This window comes from Enhydra lutris, unplaced genomic scaffold (assembly GCF_002288905.1).
Source record: "Enhydra lutris kenyoni isolate GAN:26980312 unplaced genomic scaffold, ASM228890v2 scaffoldscaffold93, whole genome shotgun sequence".
NCBI classification, from domain to species: Eukaryota; Metazoa; Chordata; class Mammalia; order Carnivora; family Mustelidae; genus Enhydra; species Enhydra lutris.
In genome coordinates, this window is record NW_019154177.1 from 3710805 (window position 1) to 3725171 (window position 14367).

Below are 14367 nucleotides of genomic sequence, written 5' to 3' on the forward strand. Positions count from 1 at the left end.
AGTCACTTTCTGGGCATGTGATCACGGCAAATCACTGAACTTCTCGGGCCTCAGTTTCTCCATCTGCAAAACGGGCTCAGGATTATTATGACAGTATTATGAATTAATACATGTGAGGCACCGTATGTATTCGATAATTATTATCTAGAGCAACCATTCTTGGCCTTCACTTTCTTATCTACTTATGAACAAGAACATGGGGGAAATGAAATAAAAGCACATATCTCCTTAAAGCATACAACACAAAGCCTGTTTCTTGGTGTTTTCATTCCATGAGTGTGGGTAGATAGCCAGCCGGAGAGCCTCAGCAAGGACCTGGCTCCCACTCCCTTTCCAGTTTCCAGAGAACAAGCTGAACCCTCTGTCCTTTGCATGTTCCTTTGTGGCAGGAGAGAAACCAATTTAGTACTGTGCTATTCTTTCCTCCTGGTGTTTGATAAGCTTTTATTTAAAAATAATACCAAGTTTTCCCTTAGTGGTTTGCTTTAAAAGTAGCACAATGTGCTTTGTCTCAGCGCTTTCCATCCTCCACAGAGTCCTTGAAGGTCTGTTTCTCCCCAGGACAGTTTTCAAGTAGAAATAAACACGCTGGCGTGCCTTCTCCCGAACCTAACATCTAGTTTCCGTTTATTGCAAATGAGTTGAAGGGAAAAATATGAAGAAAGGATCTCATAATTATGCTTCCCCCCTCCATGTTCTTTTAAACACGTTGCTCCTAGCAGAATCTCTGTGTTTGCCATGAAATTCTGCAGCTTATGAAAATTTAATAGCAACATGGGCCTAGAGAAGAGTCAAAATTAATATTCTATGCTTAGCATGAATGAGAATGTTCCTTGGGAGGAGAACATTCCACAGACCGTTCATTCCAGGCATGCAAGGGTATGTGCTTGATGGAGGGAAATGTGAGACTCAAGAAGTCAGAAGAAGGAACCATATGGTGCGAGCTATGGGTCCAGAGAACGGCCAGTGAGAAGAAAGAATGAGAAAGCATGGCAGCCAGTCCTTTGCTTCTTGTTCTGGTCCCCTCCCCAACCCCCAGTCTCTCTGTGATTATAATGAGCAAACAGGACAGATAGGCATTGAAATGCACTAAAGAAGAGGAAATGCAAACTTTTCAACTGCCTTATATTCTGGACCTAACTCTACTTTTCTGCCCCCTCTGGCCTGCTGTTCTCCCTCAGCTGCTGCCGTAAATTATGTGCATCAGAAAAGCAGTGACTCATGCAGCAGAGGCTTGAGGAAATGTGTGGCTTAATGAGGAAGAGAGAAGGTCTGATGCTGATTGCAAAAAAAAAAAAAAAAAAAAAAAAAAAGAAGAAGAAGAAAACGCTTCACTTGATATCACATACTATAGGCTCAAGTTCATTGCGGGCACAGACTTTGAAGGGCCCAGGGTGAACCAAGGAGGCGGAAGGGAGCATCGTCTGTGAGCTTCCTCTTCTCTTTGCCTCGTGGTGGCCACCTGATCTGATTTATGGCAAGTGCCATGTAGAGCGGGACTGTGTTGCTGGGAACAATGGGGGGGCAGTTTCTGGAGCAGACCAGATGGTGAGAACATCCATTCCTAGGCCCTCATCTAATATGTGGGTTTCTTCTACTTCCTGCATCATTCCAGGGGACTGTGTCCATTCGCAACAGGCAGTACAACCTTCTCAGTGGCTACCGTCCTTAGATTTCATCCTGATCTTGGTCTCTTCCACCCCCTACTCCAGAAAACGAAGTTTGAGAGGCAGGCACAGTCAGGGTCCCAAGGTGGTTGTCTCGCCCGACTGAGCCCCACGGGACCCTGAATTGCCGAGTCACTACATTTGGTATAAAGGGCCCCATCCCGCCCCCCGTCCCGCCCCCACCCTGCCCTGCCAGGTGGTGGTTTTTCAGGCTAACAAAGATCACTTGGAAATAGATTCAAGGACTCTGAGCAGCCCCTAGAAGCTGGCAAAGGCAAGGAACAGTCTCCCCTGGGGCCCTGCAGACACCCCGCTGTCAGCCAGCTGCGACCCCACCTCAGACTTCGGCCTCCCCAGCTGTGAGGTAAGACATTTGTGTTTCATGCCAGTACCTTGGTGGCAATTTGTGATGGCAGCCCTGGGAAATGAATACTCGGGATTCTTGGTATAAGGTAGCCCAGACCCCTCACTTGGCAGATCAGGCGCCAAAGGCCCAGAGGAATTTGCCGATGTGGGTGAAATTTGCGTTACTAGTCAACAGTAGCCGCTGACAAGGAGCAATTTCTTTATGATGAACCCAGTTCTAAGCCCTTGACGCGTATCCCCTTGTGACATCAGCAGAACCACAGGGCAGCGGCTGTCATTCTTACCCCCGTTGGCAGATGAAGACACTGAGGCCCAGTGATGTCAAAGGCAGGAGGCGAGTCAGCAGGCTACCAAGAGTTTGCTCCCAGGTACTTTGGAAATGACTTTACCCCTGCTTTACTAGTGAGCTCCTGGGGGAACCTTCCAACACCTGCCAACCCCCAGAGTTATTTAACTTTATCTCATTTCATCGCACCAACCCTGGGAGGGCTGTAGGTTCTTTCCCTTCTGAGCTGAAGCCAGCAAGGCACAGGGACATCAGTGACGCCCATCTGCCCCCCTGACTCCCACCTCTCAGCAGCTCCCCATCCCCCTGCTGTGGCCCCAGGGGGATACACAGTAGAGACTCGACATGTTTTCTGCCTTCAGCCAGATGCTGGATTCTCTTGGGTTACATTTGGGGACTGGAGTTGTCACTTTTTCCCAGTTGGGACCTCATGGCGAGACTGTCCCTAAGGTGTTGATCAAGAGCTGTTGGCTGTCTGGAGCAGGGGGGCATTGCGTAGGACAGAACAACCCATCATGAGCGTATCCCGGCGCAGCCCTGCAATGTCTGTAGAAGGTGGCTTGGGGACCTAGGGTCTGTGTCCAGGCTGTTTTTATAACCAATACAGTGTCTTGAGTTAGACTGTACATTTATTCAGGGTGGTGGAGACTGGGGAGGCAGAACGCCCCAGCCACTCCTTAATGTCACCAATTTCCCAGGCAAAACACTGTCTGCGGCAGCCCGGGGAGAGGACTACACAGCACCTGCCACCGAGAAGCACCCTCGCTATTCGGACACACAGTCAGTCAAACAAGTGAACAAGCAAGAGCTTTAACCGACGAGGGCCATCTGGTCGCTGGCTAGAGTGTGAGGCGTGCAGGGGTGTGGGGCTGGCCCCATCATGTGACTTCAGGAATGCATCACAGGAAAACGAGATTTCAAAGCATGAGTGGGTGGGTGAGGAAGGAGTGTGGTCCTTGATGGAGAGAAAAGTGTGGGGAGAGACATGGGCCAGCAGGTTCCAGCAAGCCTCTTTGAGGACCGTGAATCAAGCAGGTTCACTGGCATAAAAGGCTCATGGCGGCACCAACAAGTTTTTGAGTTGGTTGTCACTGAACCGTTCATTCACTCAACAAATATGCATTGCTCCCCGCTCTGTGCCAGGCGCTAGGGACCCAGCAGTGAAGAAATCACATGCCCTAAAACGTGAGGGCCATTGCCCTGATTTCGGCTCCAGCCATCCTACCCCACGTTCCCGGCAGCCAAGCTCCGGTCTTCAGTCCCGCCTGCGGAGAGGGATTCCCATTTCGGGCCATTCTTCCTGCAGACACTCACACCTGCCCTCCCCCAGCCAGCACCCAGCTCCGCTGACGTGCAGCCGACACAGGAGCTCCGCAAGAATAAATTACCGCCCCATCATCTTCATGCATAAAACATGGCCCAGGAGGCCTGGAGAGGCTCGGCCCCACAGCCCCGCGCGGCAGCTGCCTACGGGCCGGTGGGGAGTTTCGGGAAGGAAAGGAAAAGCAAGTTGTAAGATAAAAGAGGTCAACGGAAGCCTCAGACACAGAAAAAGAGAAGAGGGGTGGGGGTTTTTTGGTTTGAGTTTTTCCTTTTTTTTTTTTTTTTTTTTTTTTAAGTTTTACGCACTTGGACTTGTCTTCCGTGTTGCTGGGTGCCCTTTCGCTCCCGCCATGAGAGGGTTTTAGAAGGCTCACCTTGGGACCATGGTGCTACCTTCTCGATTGCACTGGATCCGAAGCAGGCCATGGAGGGACCGGATCCGGAGGCGACAGCTCAACCGTGAGTGTCTCAAGGGTGTGGCCTGCGCCCCTCCTCGCAGCGGCCTGCCTTCTCCAACTTTCCCTTATGTGCTCCTACCTGCCCCCTCCTCCGGTGTCCTGGGCACCCTCTCCTGAGGCCTTCGTTCTCCTCTTCTCTCCCTTCCTGTTTGCTTCCTGCAGCTTAATCCTGATTAGAGGTAACAAAATACACTGTTTCAAGTAGCAAGCACGAGAGGGCCTCTTTCTGCATCAAGATGGAAAATACAGATAAATATTTATACTAGTCAAGGAGTTGTGTGAACTGGAACTTTCGTTTATTCCGGCATGGGTGGGGGTGGGGAGAATATGCAGCGTCTGAATGGAACAGCCATGTAGCTAGAGTGGGTGAAACTCGAGGGAGACACACTTCCTTTAAAGGACCAGTCGTCTGCTTCTTACATGATCAGACTCACGCTGAGGTTCCCGTTGAGTTGACAGGAATGCTACCCAAAAGGGAGATTTTGGTGCTGAAGTAATCTGAGAAGGAAGAAACATTCCAAATATATGCCCAGACCATTACCCACCAATAAGCAATATATTGGTTGCTTATTGGACCATTACCCACCAATAAGCACCATAAAAACTGGTGAAGCCATGCTGACGAGCTACAACTGAATCGTGGCCTCGGCCTGAGAAGGCAACGGGGAGTGGTGGGGTCTGTGGTAAAAGGGAGAAGCATGTGTCCTCCCACAAAAACATAGCCACTCTTTGATGTCATCAGATTGCTTTCATGAGAAATGGAGTTCCAAGTTTTCAGGTTTCCTGACTTTTCCAGAAAAGCAAAAACATGTTAATTTTTAAGTCAGAGCTCTCACGTCTAAACCCTGGCTGTGAACCCTTTACATGCTAAATAGCCAGTAGGATGCTCAGGTGCAGAATGGGACTGCTGTGGGCCACTGAGCCCCGGTGTAAGGGATCCCATCATGTGGGGTTACTTAAGTCTAGTTAGACGTTGGCGAGACGCACATGAAGAAGCGCCGGTGAAAACAGTTAAGAGGAATGAGTGGTTTAGGAACATAAAAAAACATGGTGGTGGCCTGCTAGGTTAAGGGGCCAAGCTCGGCTGGTTGGGTTCAAACGGCACCCCACATACAAGCAATTGCCCCGGCGAAGTCTTTAGTACAATTAAGGAGCTGTTAGCAATTTTCTGGAGGCTTTCCCTTCTTACTCATCTGCTACTTTCACCTGTGCCTGCTTGGAAGTTCAGATTTCAGTTTCTGCGTCCAGGGGGAAAGGGCTGTGGTCCCTTGGGTTTTGGACAACACCCTGCAGTGGGATGTGTGACTGGGAAAGGATGGGTCGATCCGTCGACGCACAGCAGTGGGGAGGTGGCCTACCCTCCACAAACAGGAATTTGGGGGAAAGGCCTGTTTTGTTAGAGCGATTTTACTTGAGTGGTGAGACTAACATCTGGGCTTTGGGGGAAGGTTTCTGCACGTTTTTGCTATGAAACAATGATTATTAATAAATGCTTCCTCTGAGTCGGACATGAAGCAGGCCAGTCCCGACCTCTGTGGCACAAGCGTCTGAGAAAGGAGGGGATTCTGGCTTTGCTCCACGGGGGTCAAGAGCCCTGCCGTGTTCAAGGCAGTGTGAGTTAGAAGTAGCAGGGGATCAGGTGACTTTGGGGTTGATTTTTTCCAACTCATGGAACACCTGTGCATGTTTGAATTCGAGGCCATGGAAAGGGAAACAGGGAAGACCGTGAAGAGAGAAAGAACGATGGAGAACTGTCTCACTGCAAACGTCAGGCTAGCCCTTGGCATTGTTTTGCAATGGCTAAATTCTGTCTTTGATAAGTTTTTCTGTCCCCCTTCTCTGAGGCTTTTCTCACAGGTGAGCGTCCCCTCTGATTCGGAGATCCAAGAATAACCCTTGAGGTTATTCTGTCATTGAGAAAAATCCGTTAATAACTCATTTCCCTCCAATCCTCAAAGGGACTGCGAATGGCAGTAGGAGGGCCACGTGCGCCACTCCCATGCCCAGGCAGACATTGCCAGTCAACCACGGCTCGCTTGTGCTCTCCCAGGGAAGCCAGGCCCAGGCTTGGAATCCTTTCCCGTCCAGCGCTGCTTTTTCTAATCAGTTAGATTTGCTTCAACACCCAAAAGCTGCATTTGTATTCCATTGTTTTGTAACAAATTACCATAAGCTTATTGTCTTAAAACAACACGCATTTATTACCTTGCCCTTTCCATCGGTCAGGAGACTGGGCATGAATTAGTGAGGTCTGCTCAGGGTCTAACAATGCTGCAGTCAATGCATCAGCCAGAACCTCTGTCTCCTCTGGGGCCTACAGTCTTCTTCCAAACTCAAGGGCTCTTGGCAGAATTTAGTTCCTCATGGACATCAGCACTGGAAAGCCCTCAGCAGCTGGAGGCTCCCCACTGTTCCCTGTCACATGGCCCTCTCTACATGGCAATTCTGCATTCTCAAGGCCAACCCAGAGAGTGTCTGATGCTGCCTGTGATCTCTCCTTTAAACAGCTCTCCTGATTAGGCCAGGCCCACCCAGGATAATCTTCTTTTGATTCGTTCAAAATCAACTGATCAGGGATTTTTTTTTTTTTGTTTTGATCAGGGATCTTAATTACATCTGCAAAACCCATAATCTGTGTCCCTATGGCATAGCCTAATCATGGAAGTAAAATCTCGTCATATTCACAGTCTTTCCCACACTCTAGCTAAGGGAGTTACATGAGCATTTATAAACCAGGATTAGGAATCACAGCGCCATCTTTGGATTCTGCTTACCACAAAACCTGTCATCCTTGCCATAGAACCTGGATTTTGAGCTACTGGAAAGGTTTTTCTTTTTACTTTTTATTATGAAAATTTTCAAAAATACAGAAAGGTAGAGAAAATAACACAATTTATCCCATATAGCCACCACCTAAATTTAACAACTGCTAATATTTTGCCATATTCATTTCATCTTCATCCTGCCGAAATATTTTAAAATAAATTCAGACATTATGACATCTCAACTCTAAATATTTTAGTAAGAGCATCTCTAAAAAGTAAGGTCCTTTTTCTGTATAACTGCCTAATAAAATTAATGCTCCCCTAGTATTATTCAACACATGGCCCATATTCAGATCTCAAATAGAAACCAATTCTGATCATGCTCTGTATGCCTCTAACTCTGAGCAAAATGCCCGGCATCTAGTGAACTCAGGAAAGTTTCGAGTTCAATCAAAATTATATCCCTGTTAAAGCAGCGACCCCCAAAGCCCATTTTCCCTTTGTGCCCCTTGCTTTTCTGTTCACTCCCGGTGACTATGATGAGCTGTTGACATGGTTTAGCGTTCATAGGTTCATAGGAGTGCAGGATGGAACATAATGGAGCCACAGTATGAGAGCTGGAATGTGTCACCCTTCTCAGGAATATTTGCATTTTTAAAGAGGCCACCAGAGAAAGACCCAAACGAGTGATGGGGGCGGACTAAGGAGGGGCTCATCCGAGGTCCCAGAAACTCCATCAGGCTGCTTACCTGACTCCCTCAGGTAAGGAGGGGTATGAGCAATAGCGCAGGGGCACCTGGACTCTGAGTGATGACGCAGTGTCGGGGCAGGTCGTGGCCGTGAGGGGGGGACCCTTCTTCACTCTGCCAACGTTAGGGGACGTCAGGGAGAGGAAGCCTGGCAAGAGTGTCTGCCTTGATAACTGGGAGATGTCGCTTCCTCCAGCTTCTTTGGGCAAGTCACCTGACCTCCCTGGATGTATACTTCCTTAACCATAAAATGGGTTTAGAAGGAGACCAGTCTTATGGTGCTCTGGGGAGATGAAGACCTAAATTGTGTCACCTCCTTACGCAGTGCCTGGTGTGGGGCATGATGGCTGTTGGATCTGAGAGAAGCGAAATGGTGACGGTGACGGTGACATGTGGGACAGTACCGAGGGTCCACCAGGGCCCCCCCCATGGTTTTGGGCTGAGGGGGAGAGGCCATGCTGGAGAAGGGAGCACAAGTACAGAAGAAGCCAGCAGTCCTTCCTGACCCCGCGTGGCTCAGGGAGCACTCTGCTTCTGGAAAGGTCTTGTGCTCTCCTCTACATGACTGGTGTCTCCAGAAGATGCCAAAGCCAAGGGCTGATGCTGGGGAGGTCCCAGGGAGCCAGAGCGGCCCACGGAAGGGGGAGAGTGCTGGATGCCAAGGTCCATGAGGCCACTGCTGTGCAGGTGGCCTCTCGTGCTCGAGCACCATCAGCTTACGGGGCAGCCCGCTTCCTATCTATCGGCTTGCTGCTCCCACTTTCCAAGCACCTGGCAAGGCTCCCCTGACATGTTGTCAGCCAGACCTCTCTCCCTTTGCTCCTGGGTCTCCTCCCTCCAGGACCTGTGCAGGGGCTGGGGAGCTGTGGGACTTCAGCATTGCTGCACCAGCATGGCTCCTAGATGTCCACTCCTTGTGGCACAGCGCCTGCTCCGGGCTTGGCTTCTCAGCTCTGTCTTCCCCCAGTATAATGCCTCTTGTGGCTTCTGGCTCCTTTAAAGCCATAGGCTTAGGGGCACCTGGGTGGCTCAGTTGTTAAGCCTCTGCCTTTGGCTGGGGTCGTGATCCCAGGGCCCTGGGATTGAGCCCCACATCAGGCTCCCTGCTCAGCAGGAAGCCTGCTTCTCTCTCTCCCACTCCCCCTGCTTGTGTTCCCTCTCTCACTGTGTCTCTCTCTGTCAAATAAATAAGTAAAAATCTTTAAAAAATAAAAATAAAGCCATAGGCTTAAAAATTTGGGAAGAGGTCAATGAGGGGGTCACTATGAGTATAAAAAATGAAAAAAGAAGACTTTTAGGACATGCTCTGTCATCCCCAGGTTACATTTTCTCCTGGGCTCCAGCTTATCCACCTGCTAAAACTGTCCATTAACAGCCTGCACTCAGACAGTGGGCAGCCTCCCCAACCCCCGCCCTGGGTGTGAGCTTCCGTTCCCCCCCATGTCTTGTTTACAGTTCTGCCAATCACGGAGAATTTGGCTGTATTTTGTTTAGGGGCCACAGCATTCGTACTGATGTAAGGATTATTTATATACCTTCACATGTGACATTGCCTGTTTTCCCATGGTCCAGAACAATTGCTTCTATACAAGACTTACCCTTCTTCCTGCCTTCATGATTAAGTCCGGGAGCGCCATTACCAAGGGCCCCATTCCAGCTCCTACTGTCAAGGAAAAAAAAGGGATGGGAAACCCGAGAAAGGGAGATACTCTGAATAATTCAAGGGGGTTCTGTTGGACGAGAAAGTGCTCTCTTTGTATGTACATTGATCTGGACAGATATTTTAGCTGTCTCCAGCCAAGGACGGACAAAACAGAGGGTGTGGAGGGCAAAGGGAAGGAGAGGAAGAAGAAACACAGACAACTACAACGAACAAAAATAAAAAGGAATGAAAACAGTGGAGGGATTAGAGAACTCAGGGCTTGGTGACAGATTTTATTCTCAGGTTGGTTGTTTGTAGACGGATACGAAGAGCCCCGAGGTTAATCACTAGAATAACAACTTGGTCTCTGGTTAGAAGCAGAAAATTAGCAAAATAGCACATTTTCTCAGGAGCGTTAAGCTAGTCTATTAAGTTGGGGGGAGGTTGGGAAGGAGTGTCCTAAGGGAATGGAAACCATCTTGAAATGTTAGCCAAACATAACCCACTATGTGCACACCAGGTTTTGCACCAAAATAGCAAGATTAGAAATTGTTTGACTGCGTGTGAGTGTGTGTGTGTGCATGCACACACACACTGGCACTTCTCTGCCAAGCCTGGGAAGACCATGAGCTTGGGCAGTAACGCTAAAAACCAGACCTGTTCATTTGGTTTTGATCTGATCCAAAGCCATTGTCTCCATGATCTAAGAATCAAGCAACACACAAACACATGAGACAGAGAGGGGAAGTCCTCTAGAATCCCCAGCCCACCGCCCTACAGCCCACTGCTCACATTTCTTTCACTAAAATACACTCAATGTATTGTTTTCGTAGGATCTGTTCTGCAATTTGCTTGTTTCATTTAGCAACGTAACCTGAATGCCTTCCTATGCCAGTCAAAAGCCATAAATATCTTTAGACTGGGTCCATACAACCAAGTGGAAATGAAGGCTTGCAGAGTTTGGACAGCTAAGTACACCTAATCTGATTCACTGAAACACACACACACACACACACACACAGAGATTATAATTATATAAATGCATTGTACTGGATGAGGACTGAAGCATCTGGTTAATTATTCACCTTGTCTGCAGTCTCAGACTTCTGCAGCCATGGGTGCTGCCCTTGAGTCTCTGGATGGTAGTGTAGGGTGGAACCGTTCCCCTACAAAGAGTGAGTCTTTGCACCCCCAGCCAAAATGAATGCCGTCTTGGCAACAAGATCCTTCCCGATCCCCTGGCAGGCTGGTCCCTGGGTGCCTGGTTTCCAAGGCACCAGAGGTGTTCTCGTGCTTGCGCATGGGTGGCTTGGCACTTGTCCCCGTCCCAGAATGGAGAGTGGCATCTAGAGTCAGAGCGTGCACAGAATAGGTGGGCAAGACCAAGAAAACAGAATCTGGGATATTTGTTGGCTCTGAATGCTGCCACCCCAAGTTTTGTTCCCGGAGGATTTGCTACCAACAGAGCCAAATTAATCCAAACCTTCCATTTTTGAACAAGTGACAGACAAATCGCTTTTGCTAAACTGTGTTAAAGGGAAAAGAGCAAATACATGTAAACAAGCCTGCAAAGAACCTTAAGAGATTCCCCCTCTGGACCAAGAGGAAGCTTTCATTCTGTCTAGATGGCTTCAAGGGGCCAGAAAGGAGGCTCTGTTGTTGAGTCCATCAGAGAGCATGGCATGAGAGGAAATTTGTGGGCTTGCCATCACCCCTCTAAATGGAGCCAATGGTGAAGGAAAGGTGTGAGCTGTGTTCTTTAAGAGCATTCCAAGATTTCGTTAGTAACAATATTCACATATGAAAAAGTTGCAGGAATTCTAGTGGGAACACCTACACACCCACCACCTAGATCCTTCCAGTGATGTTTGACTCTCCTGGCTTTCTCTCCTCTCTATCTGTGCCTCCACTCGTCTGTGGATCCATCAGCAAATCTTATTTCTTAATGCTCCACACTTCACTCTAAACACTTCAACACCTCTGTCATTCAGTCTTTGTTAATGGTTCTTAAAAGTATTTTTTAAATCAATTTTATTGAATTATGCTTTACAGAGAATACTTTTTATAGAGAAAACTTTTACTTCTTCACGCACAGTCCTGTCAATGCAGACAAACATCTGTGGCTGTTGAATACCTTCTAGCGATCTACCTCGGTGACCAGGATCTAGAAGTTCCACCACCCAAACCTACTCTCCTGCCCCTTTGCCGTCAGCCCCTCTCCCTAGAGAGGGTCAACCAATGATCTATTTTCCGTCTTCCGGATTCGCCTTTTCCAAAATACTGTGTAAGTGGACTCCTACCAACTGGAGCCTTTTGAGTCTGGCTTCTCTCACTTAGCTGAATTTATCTGAGGTTCATCCTTGTCGTTGCCTGAAGGTTTGCTCTTCGTTGCAGATCATATCCCATTACTGGGCGTAGCTTTATAAGGTATGATTATGCGCAGGTGCCAAGACCTCTAGTCAAAAACCATGGCGAGACAGCAACCAGAGTGGGTAGCCCCCAGGTCTTCACGAGTCTGTTCCCCTCTCAGGGGAAGCTGTAGACAAATCGAGGACAGCGAAGCTCTCTGGAGTCCCCCCGGTGCCCCATCTGTACCCTGGCAGTATCGGTGAGACCTGTCCCTGGTGCTTCATTCAGTCAGTGGGAAAGGATCACAGTTCAGAATGTGCCATACCCATCGTCCCCCCTCCTGTACGTGGCTGGAGAGGTTGTGTCCGAGAGGGGATCGCGTTCCCCAGTAGGAGACCCGGAATCCACACCCAGGTTAAGATGTAGTCACGGAGGATCCAGGAGTCCTGCTGGGGTCGAGGAGCTTTCTCACTGCCCTGTTATCTCTTCATTTTTTTCTCCCTAACTCGAATTAAAATGTTGCATTTTGCATCACGAATGGTGATATCCTGTACCAAGAAGGAAAGCGTGAATGGAGGTCTTGATTTCTTAAGGAAATCATGTGCATTAGCTTTCAGCTTTTAATCCAGCTTTTAAGTGAGTAGCCCAGGCATTGTTATAATTCCCCCAAAGGACAAAAACTTGATTTCCTTCCAAGTAGAAGTTAAAGGAAGTTGAATTGAGCTGAAAGTGAATTTAACCTCACAGTTGGAAGGAAGCTGTTTGGTTTTTAAAATGAGAAGCCTAATCCTCCAGGTGGGATGACCTGTTCTTTTGTTCACCATCGCCCTAATGCAGTCGCAATTTCTGCATCATCTGTGATGTGGGGGATGGTGAGCGTCCCCTCCAAGGCTGTGGGACTTGCTTCCAGGTCTTCAATCATCTGTGAGACGTCGATTGGGCCACTTACCGTCTTCATGTTCGATACACAAACATCCTTTCTCACCCAGGCCAGAAGTTTGGCTGTGGTCTCTTGTGCACCCCGTCTTTCATCACACATTAGGGGGGTATCCCTTCCAGCACTCCACTTCCACAGTCATCCTAGCACTTTCCAGTCCCAGATACAATCCCATTTACAGGGCCTTGCCTTACCTCTTCCCACATCAGACCAAACCCACTCCTCTCCATCCCTTCCTGACACTGGTGTGGCCCAGATGATGGGTCCCAACGTGTCAACTTGATAAACATGATTCCAACCTTACGCTTTTGCGGCTAGACCTGATTTCCCCTATATTCTTTCACTGGAGATTCACAGCTACTCTGTAAGGTAGAAAGATCTGTATTATCCCCTTTCACTTGGAGGGGAACAAAGGTTCTGAGAGAAAGGAGCAATGGGGAACATCTTCCATTTCCCTGGGACAGGACTCATGCCAGGCAACATGCCCAGTGCTCTCTGAGTTGTTCTTTCACTGAATGCTCCATCCAACCCCTTAAGTTGGTCATTATATCCATTTTGCTGGGGAGGACTTGGAAGTTCAAACTGAAGGGTTTGCTAAGGACCACATAGTTACTAGGTGACAGAATGTAGCCCAGATTCAACGTCCCTTCCTTACCATCCCAGCTCCTGCTAAAACTTTCATGGCTAGGATTCCAGCTCCAATCAGTGGACACCCAATCTAGCCATTTTTGCAGCTCCCTGAGCTATTTACAAAACTCATCTTTCTCTGTACCCCAATCTCAGAATTTGGGCTCCACTGAAAAACAGACAGCTCTGGGAGTCTCCCAAAGGTGGTCTCCAGGGCTGGAGATGTCTGCCCCAGTAAAGGGGATGAGTAGTATCTACTGGGAGAGGTGTCTACAGAGCTAGGCTCAGTGTTCAGGAAACTGAGAAGTACACATCAAGAAAACACTAACAGAATGTTAAGATCTTTGTGGACTATCTTCCCAGAGCCCCCAGTTTCTTTTCTACGCCAGACAAGGGTGGTGAAGACCACTGAGAAACCTGGCCACTCAGCATGCTTGGACTCAGAGCTGGGGCTCGTCTGGAGCCAACAACCAGCTTCGGGCAGAGGACCCTGGGTCTCGGGCAGAACTAGGTGAGATCAGGGGGCTGGGTCTACCCTCCAGTGACCAGGGTTGTTGCCTCTGGAGTTCCAGCCCTGCTTGTGATCCCTTGACCTGTGAGACTCGCCTCTCCCTACGTGTTCCGCCGGTTCCCATCCTTGTGGGGGGTTCTGACACTGTTTCCCCACAGCCGCCCAGCAGCTCAGCTTAACGGCGGAAGAGGGTGGAGTGACAGCAACTCAAGTCACTGCAGGATGTGGCGGCACCCTCGTGGGGCCCTTTCCTCCCCAGCACAGACTCCCAGGCTGCTGCTCGGCTCCCCAGAAGATGCCTCTCTCCGTACCCACCAGCACCCCCCAGCTCCACCTGCTCCTAGGTCATGGTGTGTCCGTGGTCACCCCAAAACTGGGGTAACTCCTCCAGGCCCCTTCCCTTCTGCACCCAGCACAGCATGGTTGAGTCAGCCCCTGGAGGTCACACTCTCTCCTTTCCTTTCTGACCTTGGGGAGAGGTTTGTCTGTCACCATAGAGCCCCTGTCCTCCCGGAGCTGCAGCAGGCTCAGCCACGGGTGAGCACCATCTTCATGTGTCCTTCAGCCCCTCCGGGCATATCTGCCAACGCAGTGGATGGAATCCTCCCTTCGCTGGGGTCCTGAGACTTGCGTGAGACAGAGCGTGGGAAAATATCCCGGACGCCTGTGGTACCCTACAAATGTCTA

The 14367-nt window shown here is 49.3% G+C and overlaps 1 protein-coding gene across 3 annotated transcripts in view; it reads left to right on the plus strand.

Moving 5' to 3' along the window:
- Positions 1-3927: 3927 nt before the first annotated feature.
- The window catches only part of LOC111138641 (RHO family interacting cell polarization regulator 2), a 210826-nt gene continuing 200386 nt past the window's right edge, over positions 3928-14367 (plus strand). For 2 of the 3 annotated variants that reach the window (XM_022490672.1, XM_022490674.1), the window contains exon 1: positions 3942-4101. In XM_022490672.1, the coding sequence (XP_022346380.1) occupies positions 4026-4101 (76 nt within the window). In that variant the 5' untranslated portion in view covers positions 3942-4025. Of the gene's footprint in view, positions 4102-14367 lie in introns of all 3 variants that reach the window. The other variant, XM_022490673.1, reaches the window with a different exon arrangement.